The 15682-nt window shown below is 37.2% G+C and overlaps 1 protein-coding gene across 1 annotated transcript; it reads right to left on the reverse strand.

Moving 5' to 3' along the window:
* Nucleotides 1–13340: 13340 nt before the first annotated feature.
* On the reverse strand, nucleotides 13341–15682 carry LOC115952444 (anthocyanidin 3-O-glucoside 2'''-O-xylosyltransferase-like). The gene has a single exon (XM_031069615.1). It carries the CDS (start codon nucleotides 15013–15015, stop codon nucleotides 14074–14076), a length of 942 nt encoding a protein of 313 aa, XP_030925475.1. The 5' UTR covers nucleotides 15016–15682; the 3' UTR covers nucleotides 13341–14073.

Here is a 15682-nt window from a genome sequence, read left to right on the forward strand (position 1 = left end):
CATTTACCGACACCAAAGGCTGAATTCTGATGAGCTGGTGCCATGGAGGTTGTTTCAAGTGTTGGATGGAAGACAATTTGTAGGATACCCCAACACTTTTTACCATCTTCACCTACTGCCACTTATTGGAAAAGAACAGAAAAATGAAAGATGGAGCTAACTTGTGATTCTGGTTTTAGAAACCAGTCAAGTTGCTGTTTGTTCGGAACCACTGCTTATGCTGGAAGACCAAGCAATTGGAGAGAGACTACAGGAGCCCTGAGGTTAGGAACAGGTGTCTCTGCTAGACTTGGATTTCCTGGCCAACCAAGTCCAAGGAAGCATGGAACCACAATGCAGACCTTGTTATGAGTAATTTTATGAACAAATATGGTCGTTAAGGAGAGAAACAAAATTTTTTTGGATCTCAAAACTACAATGATGTTGTGAAGAGGGTTTCTACTGAACCATGAGAGGGTTGATTTCAAATGGATCATGAAGTAATATCGGTTGTTAGGTGTTGAGAATGATGAGGCTATAGTAAGAAATGGCTGTGAGAAGGACTTGAAAATTTGAAAGAAGCAAATCTTTATTTCATGATTCAATGTGTTTTTTTTTTAAAAAAATGAGTTTTTGATGAACCTGACCCTTCTATTTATAGTAGAGAGATGAAGAACAGTAGATGGGTAGTTGAGAATGGCGGTTGAGAATTTTTGGTGAAAACGGTAGATGGGAACGGTAGGTGGGAACAGTAGGCACCGAACGGGAATGGTAGGTTGGAGACTGGTAGGCACCGAACGGAAATGGTAGGTCGAACTACCGACCCAGTGTAATTTCAAGTTCAAGACACACTTGTGAGAGTTCATTTGTACTTTGGAAGGGAAGCCTTGATGAAGCCTGGAGAATAACCCTGAGGGAATCCAAACCAAGTGGATGAATCTCAAATTTTGATCTTGGGAGTTTAAGTTTTGGATACTGCTAGTACTTCGAAGAAGTGTGTCACATAGGTGGTTTCCAAGTCCAAAACAAATAAGTGGATTCCACAATCAGAACCTACGTGAAAATCTGAATAGGACAAGTTTTGCTCAAACATCTTGATTCTTCGTCAAAGTTCACATTAAAGCCAACAGCTGTAGAATCACACTATTTGAGCAATTTTGGATTTTCAAATGAAGAAATAGACTCCAAAATCGGAAGTTACGCGAAAAATTGGGCAAGACAGGTCCTTCTTGAAAATTTTGATTCTTGGTTAAAATTTATGTAAAAGTCAACTTTTTGGAATTTGGACAGTTTGCACAATTTCCGAGTCTTGAACAAAGAAACGGATTCCAAAATTGGAATGTACGCGAAAAATTGAGTGGGACAGGTCCTTTTGGAAAATTTTGACTTTTTGGTCAAAGTCAAAGGTCCACTTGGTCAAAGCTTTTTCTTTTATTTATTTATTTTTTTAGGCGGTTCGGACCGGGTCGGATTTCCAGGTCGGTCCCGGTCAAACCGGGGTAGTGGAGGATGACATCATCCATGACGTCATAGCTCTAGGCGTGTGCGTCAGCGCATGGCGCGTGAACACGCATGATTGAAGTGCCAGCGCGTGAACGACAAGGGAGGCGTGTGGAGCGCGTGCAACTGAGGCTGTGAACGCCGATTATTCTGGAAGTGCGTGGCGGTGCGTGGTAGTTCTTTTGGTCTTGAACTTTTGGGCTTTGTCGATCTAAGGCCCTAGAAGATCATGGTATAGTCAGTTTTCTAAAATCATGGGCAGATTTGCATAGATTTGAAGGACTAGGCCGCGGGTCGTCGCGAGATTGTGGTGGTGCGTGGTGGCGCGTGGGGTCCCTATTGTTGATGACCTTTTTGGGTTTTGCACTTCGAGGGCTGCTGGATCAATTGGCAATGCCATTTCCTTGAAATGAAGTCTGGATTTGTACAAATATGAAGGAGTAGGCCGCGATCCTCTGAAGCTTTTGGTGGCGCGTGGCAGCGCGTGGCCGGGCATTTGGACCTGGATTTTTCCGGTTAGGTAGATCGAAAGTCGTAGAAGATTTTTGTGGGTTGAATTTTGTGAAATCCTGTCAGAAGTTTTAAAAATCTGGAAGAGGTGACGGCATGCATTCTTAAACTTGTTGCCATTTTAGTCCACTCTACGCTGGCTGCTTTGTCATGAGGGTGACTGCGTTTAGACTTGAGGGTCAAAAGGTAGGTGGTGAGCCACCATTTTTTTGTTTCTCTGCATTGAATGCCATCTTTTATTTTCAAAATTTAGTGCAGAATTCCCTGACCTTGAGTGCATTTGAGTTTGTAAAATCTGACTTTGAGCTCCACAAACCTCTATATAAGGCCACCCGAGGCATGCATTGAGTTGTATAAGCATAGCCTCAGTGGGTGATATAATACCATAACTCCATAAGTGTAAAGAAATTATGTTTTTTTCTTTAACATGTTTGGTTTGTATTAACCTTCTTTCTTTCTTTCTTCACAGGCTAGAGATTAAAATTGAAGCTCTCTCTCTTTGATTTTTTCTTTTTCTTTTTTTTGTTTGGACGTGCCATGAGATTTTCTTCTGACAAGCTCTTTGTTGTTGCTTGTTTTTGTTATGCAGCATGCTTCCCTTATTCTTTGGGCTTTAGCGTCAAGCTTTACATCAACATTCTTAGCATGACGTCCATCTTTATTTGGCGACTTTATATTTCATTGAACACAACGTTCTTACAGTGATGTTTGTCTCCATTTATCAAATTATTGCCCTACATCAACAATCTCTTAGCGATATCCATCCTTGACGTTTTCATAGAGGTAGTCATCTAGGCAACAAGGTTATCACCCGTATTATTGATACAATGATGCTATTACCAGTACTTGACTTTGAAGTTGTACTGGACTTTGTCTTGGCAATTAAGCTGCAGCAACACTTGTCTTTTCAACGCAGCCATCTCAACAGTCATTGCAACGTAGTCACATCAAGAGTCTTTACCATGAAGCCATGCCAGCATTTGTCCTTGTACTGAAACCATGCCAACATTCATCTTTGCCAATATTTGCACCGAAGTCGTGCCAACGTTCATCTTTGTCATGAAGCCACAACAACACTCCACATTAGCACTTGCAATCGCATTGAAGTTGCACCATCATTTGCATTGAAGCCGTGCCAACGCTCATCTTTGCCATGAAGCCACGTTTGCACCGAAACTGTGCCAACGTTCATCTTTGTCATGAAGCCACGACAACACTTCACATTAGCACCGAAGCCATGCCAACATTCATCTTTTCCATGAAGCCACGTTAACACTTCATTCGTATCGAAGCCGTGCCAACATTCATCTTTGCCATGAAGCCATGTCAACACTCCACATTAGCACAGAAGTCATGCCAACATTCAACACTTCATTTGCATCGAAGCCGTGCCAACATCCATCTTTGCCATGAAGCCATGTCAACACTCCACATTAGCACAGAAGTCATGCCAACATTCAATATTTCATTTGCGCCGAAGCCATGCCAACATCCATCTTTACCATGAAACCATGTCAACACTTCACATTAGCACAGAAGTCATGCCAACATTCAACACTTCATTTGCACCGAAGCCATGCCAACGTTTATCTTTGTCATGATGCCACAACAACACTTCATCTTTGCCATGAAGCCACGACAACACTCCACATTAGCACTTGCACTCACATTGAAGTTGCACCAATATTGACCTTTATAATAAAGCTTCAATAACACCAATTTTCAGAGGCAACATAGCTCAGACATCGAGGGTGCATAGCCCTGTAGCCATACATCAAGATTTTAGAGATACCAACAAGACGTTGAAGATGTGGGGAAAAATGATGCCAATACTTTGAAGATGCTAGAGTACGCTGCGAAGACTTTGAAGATGTCGAAACATGCCACCAAGAATTTTGACATTGCACGAACATGCCTATAGAGGAGAGATGATGCTACACTGACTTCAGATATATAATCTGTCATCATTCTAGAGGAAGTTGACGTCGTCCAAATTTCAAAGACATGATGTGAAACGACACCACTCAGAAGGGAGATGATGTGGTCCAAATTTTAAAGCTATAAAGTGGCACAACTTCAGAAAAGAGACGATGTAGTTTAGACTAGTAAGGTACAAGAAGATGCCCCCAGGAGATAAATGATGCAAAGTATACTTCAGAGATGGAGGAGGATGTTCGCAGAAGATGAGCAATACCATGAAGACTTCATTTCTTGCAAAAGAAGTTGAAGATTTTATTTCATTCCACAACTAAGAATCAACTTATGTTCATCATCATTTCAAGGAAAGTTAAGCAACGTCAACTCTTTACAGTCTTTATTTTCTACTACAATGACCTTTGATCATCATATCGAGAAGTTGACTGTCCTTAAGCAATGCCTTGCCAACCAAAAGGACCTTAGAAGCATATTGATGACCGTTGAAAAACTCTTCAAGCTAGACTGGCAATCCTTCTCCTTTTCATGTGACTGAACTTAGTGACAAGTACTAAGCTGCCTACGTACCCCAGAGAAGGATCAAGTCATCACGTAGTTCAACATTTTTTTTTTTGATGATTTTTTTTGTTTTTTTTTTTTTGATAATTTTTTTTTTGATGATTTTTTCTTTTGTTTTTGTTTTTGCTTTTTTTTTTTTTTTGGTTACAATTTTTTTTTTCCTTATGTGTTTTTGCAAATAGGGGGCGTAGTGTATAATAATGGGTATCACCACTGATCGAACCTGAGACCTCAGCCTCAAGAGTGACATCGGCATCCAATCACTATGCTACACTCGCAATTGGTGACATAGAGTGGGATTGATTTCTCTTTATTGGTACGCCTTCAAGGGTAATGGGAAGACATCATATACTCTTGCAGCACTACAGTGGGCAGTTTAGACTCTTACCAAGGAGCAATCCTTGATTTTCAAGCATAGAAGCGTTTGAGGAACTTCCCATTGTGTGAGAGACCGCGCTCCCAGCCTGTTTTTATAGGATATTGGGCCAAACTTACGTGAATGGGTGGAGTCGTGTTATTGTCTCTCAAAATGGAGGTTCGACTAGTTATATTTTCCCTTTTAGATTAAGGGTTTTACAATGGAGTCGCCACTTATTTAATTATTGGAAAAATAAGAAAACCATAATTGAAAAATTCCTCATTTTATTAATTTGAAATTGAATTTACATTGATCCTAGAAAAATTATATAGTTTTGGTCCTAGATACAATCTCAGATAAAGTACATTGCTTTGTTTCCTAGTTACAATCTAGAAATTGAAAATTATATGGACAAGCATTTGATCTACTAACCCTTGATCTAAACTCGAAGGCTATGTTATAAGTTGGGAAGGTGTTAGGCACCCACCTTGCCCGGTGAAACCGGTCTTCTAGACTATGGTGGCCAACATTGATATCATATCATCCAATATGTTATCAATCAATTTGCATGTTGAATTTAATGTATGTGCATGTGATAAACCCTAATTCAATTTATTAAGCATTGCATTTGGATTGAAAAATAAATCCTAGTGAATGTGTGTGGATGGTGATAATCTAGATTCAAGGATTTGAAAGAATTATTAAACAAACATATTTTTCATATTTTTTATATGGATTTAAGATTAAATCTAGTGATATGCATGAACATGTGATGAACAACTAAGAACATGTGAATAACACATAAGAATAATTAAGAACATTTAAACATATTCAAGGGAATTATCATGCTTTAATCTTAAATTCTCATCATGGCAACATAAACAAACAGTTAGGGAAGGGGATTATACCTTTATGCAAGATCCATATGGTGGAGGAGGAGACTCTTGATGGAGGTCCTAAGGGTGGAGGAAAAAAAGATCTAGGAGAGGGAGAGTGAGTCTCACTCAATACCTTAAGTCTCAGGAAGACCAATATATGATAAGACTACTCAACTTCACTAGAACTTAAGAGAAGAGAAGAGAGGGAGGTTTTTTGTCTTGAAATGAAGGAGATGAGGGGTTTATATAGTAGTGGTGGAGGAAATATGAATGGAAGACCATTTAATAAGGTTGACAAAGAATCATGAACCTAGACCTCATTTTAGCCTTTGAGGAAATTTGGTGCATTAAATGTGGAGATTGATGAGAGTGAGGAGCAAGCAAAGTTCGGTTTTCCTGTAGCTATTGTAATAGCTTGTAGAGCCAACTTCGGAAAATCATATCTGACTCAATTTTGATCGGAATTGTCTCATTCATGTGCTTAAATTGAAACCCCGGATGTCTAGTTTCTGCAAATATTAACCTTATTCACAGATTCAAACTCTGAAAGATATTGATGAAATAGTGAGCAGAGGTCATTTGTTAGAAAATGGTTTCAGCACAATTAACATTAATAGGTCCCAAATTAGCTCTCAATTAATATTAAATGGCTCCAATCACTCCCATTTTAGACTTAATTGGTTCCAAATATATCCTAATTAAAAGATAATTGCATAAATTACTCATCTAATAATTAATGTTTAACTATCTAGTTAATTAGGTGTGTGTAACCCTACCATAAAATGTAGTCCTAACCAATCAAATTATGACACATCATCGTTCTCAAATTGATTATACTTATAACCAATTGAAATCAATTGTTCATAATCACATATAGTCGGATTTAATTTGTGATAATGCATCTCGGCCATTAAAACTTGATTTGATGATAACTTTCAATCTAATGGTCTGATTAGGGTTTATAACCAGTCGATTTGATCGTTACAACATCAAGATCATTTTGGTGAAATGAGATTAAGGATCTAATGATAATAATCAAGATGCATATGCCTAAGGTGTGAAATTACCCTTTTACCCTCCATGTAAGGTTAAATACGGGTTGCAAAATGGGGTGTCAACATAATGCCCCTCATTGGCAGAGCTTGAAAAGCGAATGTCAATGTATGAAAGAGACACCTACTTTGCAATTAGTATTTAACAATGGTGAATGCATGTAGATAAAAATGCAGATGGTCATGTAGTGGATCAAAATGTGGACCGAATCTCAGGGGAGATTGCCTATGTACCTCTTGGTGGGCGGATCAGGTCCAAACGTAGTTCATGCATGCAATTTTTTTTTTTTTTTGAATGAGTACTAGATATGCTTACCTGAGGTCAAGAATATATGGAGATTCTAGTCTTGTGTTTTTGAGGACCAAAGGTTCGGGATCCTGGCTCATGTTTTCAGAGGACCTAGGATTTTTGGATCTTGGCTCATGTTTTCAGAGGACCAAGGGTTTTTTGGGCTTTGGCTCATGTTTTCAGAGGATCAAAGGTTCTGGATCCTGGCTCATGTTTTCAGAGGACCTAGGATTTTTGGATCTTGGCTCATGTTTTCAGAGGACCAAGGGTTTTTTGGGCTTTGGCTCATGTTTTCAGAGGACCAAAGGTTCTAGATCTTGGCTCATGTTTTCAGAGGACCTAGGATTCTTGGATCTTTGCTCATGTTTTTCAGAGGACCAAGGGTTTTTGGGCTTTGACTCATGTTTTCAGAGGACCTAAGATTTTTGGATCTTGGCTCATGTTTTTCAGAGGACCAAGGGTTTTTTGGGCTTTGGCTCATGTTTTCAGAGGACCAAAGGTTCTGGATCCTGGCTCATGTTTTTAGAGGACCTAGGATTTTTGGATCTTGGCTCATGTTTTTAGAGGACCAAGGGTTTTTTGGGCTTTGGCTCATGTTTTCAGAGGACCAAAGGTTCTGGATCCTGGCTTATGTTTTCAGAGGACCTAGGATTTTTGGATCTTGGCTCATGTTTTCAGAGGACCAAGGGTTTTTTGGGCTTTGGCTCATGTTTTCAGAGGACCAAAGGTTCTGGATCCTGACTCATGTTTTCAGAGGACCTAGGATTTCTGGATCTTGGCTCATGCCAATGTGTGTGGCCTTTTACACTAGTACCTGCAAAATAAACATTTTCAATTAGTAACGGAGTTATTCATTGAAAAGAAGTTGGCATACCTGGCGAATGCCCCTAGTTTGGGACATATTCCATGCTTCGATGAATGCTGAGGGTGGACAGTTGACTTGATGTTGCACCAATGGAAAATATGGAAGAGGATCATAGCTTTCTATTCCTGAAGAAGAATATAATGAAGATTTTTTTTTTTTTTTTGGAATTTGGAAAACTTGAATTTTTTTGAAGGAATTGAAAATTTTGATTGATGATTTTTTTTTTTTTTGAAAAATTTGGAAATCTTGAATTTTTTCAAGGAATTGAATTTTTTTTTTTTTTGAAAGCAACCTAAGAAGTATGAGCCCAATGCCCCTAGTCTCAAGGCCCTTTTTGAAAATTTCCTTTTTTTTTTCTTTTTTTTAGAAAGAATTGAATTTTTTTTTGAAAATTTTGTCTTTTGACTTTTTTTTTTTTTTTTTTTGAAATATGAAGATTTTTTTTCATTATCAAAAATTGAAGAAGATGCAGACAAAGATGGAGTAAAGGTGATGACGATTTATTCATGATGATTTTTTTTTTTTTTTGGTTGAAAAACCTATCCTTTGAATGAGAATAACTTTGGCTGGAAGTTGATACAGATTGAAAAGTCCTTGCTTAATTCCTACAAAAAGATAATTTCAATTTAGCAATGGATTTATTCATTGAAATGAATTGGAAGTACTTAGCCAATGCCCCTAGTTTGAGGCATATTCCATGCTTAGATTGAAGCTGAATTCATCTGATGTTGTGACCATTGGGGAACATGAAAGAAGATCATGGTCTGCCATCCTTGGTTCCTACAAAAAGGCTTTCTTTCTCTAGCTTGTTAGAAACCAATTATCGTGAAAACTTGCACACAATATAAATAGGTCAATGCTCCAAGTTTAAACATGCTTAATGCAAAAAAATGGGCTTAACCTAACATGCAACCAAACAATTTTGTCATATTATTTTAACTTTGTTCTCCAAGGTTGTTTGGGTGAATGGGACCGGGCCTCTGCAAGGCTGCCTACGTACCTCTTTCATAGAGGATCAGGTCAAGACGTAGTTCAAGAGAACTAGATTTTGGAAAAGAATGATTTAAAAAAAAAAAAAATTATGAACAAGAGGTGATCCTTTGAACAACCATTTTGGCAAATCAAAGTGTTTAAGAGTCAAGCAAATCTCTTTGATTAGGAAGGATCAAGATCATTAAACTCATGTAATCAAATTTGCTTCTTCCTTTTGAACATTGTTAGATTAAGTCTCCAAAGGCAATCAAGAAATGAAATGAATCACATTGTTGGGTGCAAACAAGGAGAGTGTTCCAAGTTTGGAAATTCTTTTGAGTCATTTTAAGGATTTAAGAATTTTGATAAATTTTGTCCTCAGACATATCATCATGTGGGTTTGACAATTTTAAGCACTTTTTCCTTTTTAATTCCAGAGAAAATATTATTAGAGTTTAAGATGCACCTACAATTAGCAAGACTTCAAGGAGGTCTTATTCATGGGTTGTAACGTAGGCCGGGTTTGGGTTATGAAATGAAAGATATAAAAGGCTCAAAATTCCCTATGATGTTTTCCCCAAGTATGCATTACTCAAAAATCAAGTATTGGAGGAGTTTTCCCATTTCTTCTTTGTCATCTTCTCATTAGTTTTCATTGGTCACTTGTATCAACAATCGTTTTTATACTCATTTCTCTTGAATCATACCTCTAGACTTTCATCTTGTAAAATTATTCTTTTTTTAGATTGCATCTTCAAGTTTCCAACTTGGTAGGATCTTCCATTTTGTTTTTCTTTTCTTTGGCCCTAACTTTTGCCTAGACCACCCTTTTGGGTTTTCAGCCTAATGGGCTTTCTTTCTTCTTCTTCTTTTTTTTTTTTTTTTTTTTTTTTTTGGCCCTAGCTTTTGCCTGGACCGCCCTTTTGGGTTTTAGCCTAGAGGGCCTTTTTTTTTTTTTTTTTTAATCTCTTGATTGAATGAACTTTTGGGGACCTTTTGCCCTACTTGTATTTCTCAGCTTAAAGATTTTCAGTCATTTTGATGCACTTCCTAGACTTCTTTCTTACCTCAATGCACTTGCACCTTTCTGTGCTTGATGAATCTTTTCCTTTTTTGATGAACTTTCTTTTGGATAAACCTTCTACTCTTCTTGGCATGATGAATTTTAGGTTCTTCAAACTTGATGCACATTTTGTTTTCTCTCACATTGATGGAATTTCATTTCTCTTTCCTTGATTGAGTGAAAACTCCTTTTACTTTGATGATCTCTTATCTGTAGCTTAATGAATTCTCTACTTGTCTTTCATGTCTTCTAGGAGAGTTTTATCAATTAGCTTCAAAGCTAAAAGGTCAACTCCTCCTCAACATGAGATTTAAGCATGCATACTTTGAAGTTTCCCACCCTAGGTTTAGATTTTAGTGGGTTCATGCGAAAAAGAGGCTAAGTGTTTAAAGGCTCAAATGGGCTAGCAATGGATAATGATCATTCTAGGTATTAAGGTATAATCTTGTTTTAACAAAGACGGCCTCCTATCCCTAGTAATGCTTGCTTGCAGGCACAGTGACTTGAGCTCTTTTAATAAATTCCTCTTAAAAGAAAAGGTATGAATGCTCTATTGGAGACACAAAAGTTTTCAGAAATTTGGAATGAATGCATAAGCTTTTTGAATTTTCTGATGGATAGATTTTCTTTGATTGCCTTGTAAGACCATTTCTTCTTTTATTTAAAGTAATTTAGCAAAAGTGTTTACACGGATCAAATGAAATTAATCCCTTCTCAGTACAAGTTGATTGTTCAAGCCTTTAAACATCACAATTTAGAAAAAGTTTTGTCTAAGGGATCCTCATGTACCATTTTGAAAAGAAAACTTTAAAGAATCTTGAAATCTTCGAAAGAAAAAAATGGGCCTTTTGAAAAAGTCACTAGGAAGTTCAATGCCCCTAGTTCAAAGAATTTTTTTTAAAAAAAAAAAAATGACTTAGGGGCCGTTTGGATTGAGTTTTTTGATAACTCAATTCTCAGTTTCCATAACTCATAACTCAAAAATGGTGGGACCCATAGCAAAAAGGTTGTTTGGCCAAACGATAACTCTGTTTCCATAACTCTGTTTCCATCACTCAATTCTCTGATTTTTGAGTTATGAGTTACGGAAACTGAAAACAACAAAAGGCTGTTTTCAGTTTCCATAACTCATAACTCAATGGCATTTCCGTAAATAAACACACATGAGGGACCCACAGCCGCAACTTTTGACCACCTTTTGACTTTTTTTTTTTTTTTTTTTTTTTTTTTTTCTTTCTTTCTGGGTTGACGTTGGCTGTTTTTTTTTTTTTTTCCTTTTCTTTTTCTTTTCTGGGTTTGGCGTTGACTGTTTTTTTTTTTTTTTTTTTTTTTTTTTGGGTTGGCGTTGGCTTTTTTTTTTTTTTTTGGTTGGCGTTGGTTGTCTCTTTTTTTTTCTTTTTTTTCTCGGTTGGCGTTGGCTTTTTTTTTTTTTTTTTTTTCTGGGTTGGCGTTGGCTTTTTTTTTTTTTTTAAGTACCTAGACTCACCAAACTTAGTGAAAAAAAAAAAAAAAAAAAAAAAACCCAGACCGAACAGCCAACCCAGGAAAAAAAAAAAAAGAAAGAAGCTGCTAGTGAAAATAAAAAAAACACTGTACCGTGACAGGTGTGGGCCCTCCAAATAGTGTGAAAAATAGTGAGTGATGAAAACTGAGTGATGAAGGCAAACGGATGTGAAAAATTGAGTGATGAGTGATGATGAGTGATGAGTGATGGAAATTGAGTGACGAAAATTCCTTACCCAAACAGGCCCTTAAGGGTTCAATGCCCCTAGTCCAAAGACTCTTTTTTTTTTTTTTTTTTTTTTTTTTTTTTTTTGGGGGAAAGATTTGGAAATCTTGAAATTTTTTTTTTGAATTATATATATATACACAAACAAAGCTCATTAAATGCTACATGAAAATTTTGAATTCAAAGAAACATAGAAACATGGAATAAACAAAACAAACTTTAGGCTTAACCATGATGTTGCAAACCAAATGTGGACTGAGGCAAAGTTGGGCCACTTGCTTCTTCTTGATCCATTTAGGATGCTTGAGGCTTGGTGGGCTTGAACCTTGATTATGATGAAATGGCTTGGGCTTGCACTTGGAAGGCTTAAACCTTGATTATGATCTTTTGGTATTTGCTTGAACTTGGGCTTACACTTGGAAGGCATGCATCTTATGAGCTTTTGGCCTTTGATGTTGATCATGCTTATACACCTTTGATGGGCTCAAGTGTTGGGCTTAGAATGATTCAAAAACAATTTTGGGTTTCCATACCAAGTAGAGTTCAATCATAGGCTTTTGGGCTTAAGTTCATTCATAGTATACAAGGTTCAAACAATTATGATGGGCTCAAGCATTGGACTTGGGCTCATCATGATTCAAACAACGGCCAAACACATGCATAATGCAATGTAATTTACATGGACCAACCTAAAGGTAGGTTCTATGGGTTATTAAAACATGGGTACAAGGTAGGTTAAAGGTCCCCACAAGCTAGGACGTCGTACCTCCCAACTTGTGATGCCAGGAGCACCGCGTTGGTTCGAACAGTACAGTTTCGTCTTCAATTTTTAGTGTACCAAAATATCCTCATACAAATTCTGAAATAACATACCCTTTAGTTTAGTTTTTTTCCTACAAAAAAGTAAAAAATGTTAAAACAGTAATACTATCTCACGTACAAAAGGAAAAAAAAAAAAAAGTTATTCTTACAACCCATTTGTATTCAAATGTTTGATTCCTATCTGTATTTGTTATCTATTTGAATTCAAATACTTCAATTATCTCATTCTCAAAAAAAAAAAAAAAAAAAAAACTTCAATTATCTTTATCCAAAAAAAATGTACAAAATTACTTATTCAAAAAAAAAAAAACCTACCTCACATAAAAATTACTCATTCTTATTTCAAAATTTCTATAGCTTTTTTTTAAATTCTTTAAAACATTCCAAAATTTTTTTAATCCAAATTCTCTACAGTTATCACAAATCCCCATCCATCCACACTAACGTATATCATCTTTTTTTTTTTGTTCAGATCTCAAAATTTTTTACTTATCACAATTTTTATCCCAATCAATAAATTTAAATGTTCCATTGGGTTTCAACTTCTTATAATTCTCTCTCATTTTTAAACATTATTCCACGTTACCTTACCTCATTTAAAAAATAAAAATAAATACACGGTTATTTATATATCACTTTTAAGCATTATAACACTAAACCAAAAAAAAAAATAAAAAAAAATAGTATTATTACACACGCAAAGCACATATAATAAGTCTAATATTTAAATAAAGAGATTTGAAATTCAATCTCTACCTATCCCAACTTTCCTAAACAACTCAGCACATAATGGCCTTGCAGACCCCAACTTTCCTAAACAACTCAGCATCTGATAAGGACAAGCAAAGGATATGGATAATTGATAAGGATCATCAAATGTTACCCCACATTAATCAATCATCAACGACTCTACGAGCACTCAAACCAATAACATCAACACATTAAATAAAAAATAATGGCAATAGATAAAATCAATAAAAGATAGCTCTTAATAATCTACATCTGATGTAGGACTTGCCGTGTGTGCACTGGACTCTAGCAGCAGCCAACAACTAACATCTACTGCTCTTCTTCGGGCAAGTGAAAGTGATTAAGATGTAGTTGAGTTCATACAGTCACTCAAGTCAATCCAAAAGACCTTGTAGGCTCTGAATGAAAGTGTCCAAATATCTCTCTTGCATGCCTTCGCTAGTAATTACCTTCTTCAATTTGGCATGATTATGTTTCACTATCCCAGCTGCTTCACTGTTATTGTCCAACACAGAGATAATGGCCTCACTCAAACTCTGCTTTGAAATCCAACCATTATCTTCTCTCTCCACCTCCACTGCAACCTTGAGTTCTTCCACCATTAATCTGGCATTCAAAATTTGATCATTAAGGTATGGAACACATACTATTTGGCAATCACTAAGAAGAGACTCCCACATGGACCCATAACCACAATGGGTCACAGAACAACCTACAGATGGGTGCTCCAATATCAATGTTTGTGGCACCCAACCCCCATACACCCACCCTCTCCCTTTAACTCTCTCTACAAACTCCTCTGGCAAAGCTTCTTCAATTGTTGCGCATCCAACTGGAGTACTTAAGAGCCACCAAAAATGGCTGCCCACATAGCTCGAATCCCAAAAGCAACTCTTGAAACTGGTCCTTTTGTAGTATATTTTGACTCCCAAATGCACAATACACCACAGTACCTTGCTCAAAATTGCATAACCATTTAGTCCATTTTTCGTCTAGCTTTGTTTCTGGTGTTTCAGTCAGGACAGGTCCCGTTAGCAACGCAGGCTTAGCGTACTGCTGCCTTAGATAGTCACAATATGGCCCCTCAACCTCATGATATGTTCTAAAGGCAACCGCATCACTCTCTTTTATGCTAGATGTAATTCGAAAGTACATGGGCACCCCAGTTCCATGATCTTCAGCAAGTATTTTTATTGTTGCAATTTCGAACTCCTTGTATTTGAACACCACTGACAAAGAAGGATAGCCTGAAGGCGGTTGGATTAGCTCTTCATTAGTCATATCCTTTTCCATCTTCTTAGCGGGAACCATAATGAATGCGATTGTGGCCGCGCTTACCACGGAATAGGCTATGGCCTTGGTGCCAAGTTGGTGTGCAAGGGCTGGCAACCAATAACTGAAGTCAAAGAAGATGAAGTGAGGCTTGAGAGTGGTAAGAATGGTTTCAACTTGGTTTTGGGTTCGGTCAAAAGCAATAGCAAGTTGCATATGAAGTGAAAAAGGAACATCCGAGGCAGTCTCGGCTCCAGGAGGTAGGGTATCTACATGGGGAACGAGAAGGGGAGAGAAGCTGATAAGGTTTGGATAATGGTTGAGATGTTGTAGCTTTGCTTGTGCTCCTTTGGGAAGTAAGAAGGATACCCTATGGCCTCTCTCTGCAAGCTTGTTGGAGAGATGGAGGAATGGAGTGAAATGGCCAAAGGCAAACCAGGGAAACATGGCTACATGAAGTTTTGAGCTTCTGGAAGTAGACATCTTCGCTTGATCTTATTTGTTGGTATAAAGTCGCTTGAAATCCGAGTGATTTCCCCTGCTGTATATGTATACTTTCTTGATCCGGTTCTCCCTCGAGGAGGAGGATCCTTTTATGGACAAACAAACACTAATAAAAGTTAAAAAAGCGGTAACCACAAATGGACAAATTAAACTATATCATCATTGGAATCTTATAGTGCACATCCATTATGAAGTTACTTGATGATTTTATCAAAGAATGCAGAGATCTTATTCTGACCCTCACAACAATAATTGGTTTTGTGTTCGGTGGTTAACGAATGCCTAGAGGCAGTAGTACAATAATTTGTTTTGTGTTCGGTGGTTAATGAATGCCTAGAGGCAGTACCAATCTATAGATAGAGAGTGGAAGAGAGAGGGAAAGAGGGTGTAAGAATATTATGGCAACTGGTTAAGAAAATATAACGCTAAAGAAATATAGAACAGAAAACTAGATACAACAAACAGACATATATTATTAGATTCAACAAACTCTTTACATAGGTCATAAGGATTTCTAAAGGAGGCTATCTTCTGCCATTACAAAGATACAAAGAAGGTATTTATAGACAACGGAACTCAAACCAAATTTAGATACAATTTACAATCAGCTTTGCATGAGATGGTAGGGGCCTGGTTGAAGACAAAG

This window comes from Quercus lobata, chromosome 7, assembly GCF_001633185.2.
Source record: "Quercus lobata isolate SW786 chromosome 7, ValleyOak3.0 Primary Assembly, whole genome shotgun sequence".
NCBI lineage: Eukaryota > Viridiplantae > Streptophyta > Magnoliopsida > Fagales > Fagaceae > Quercus > Quercus lobata.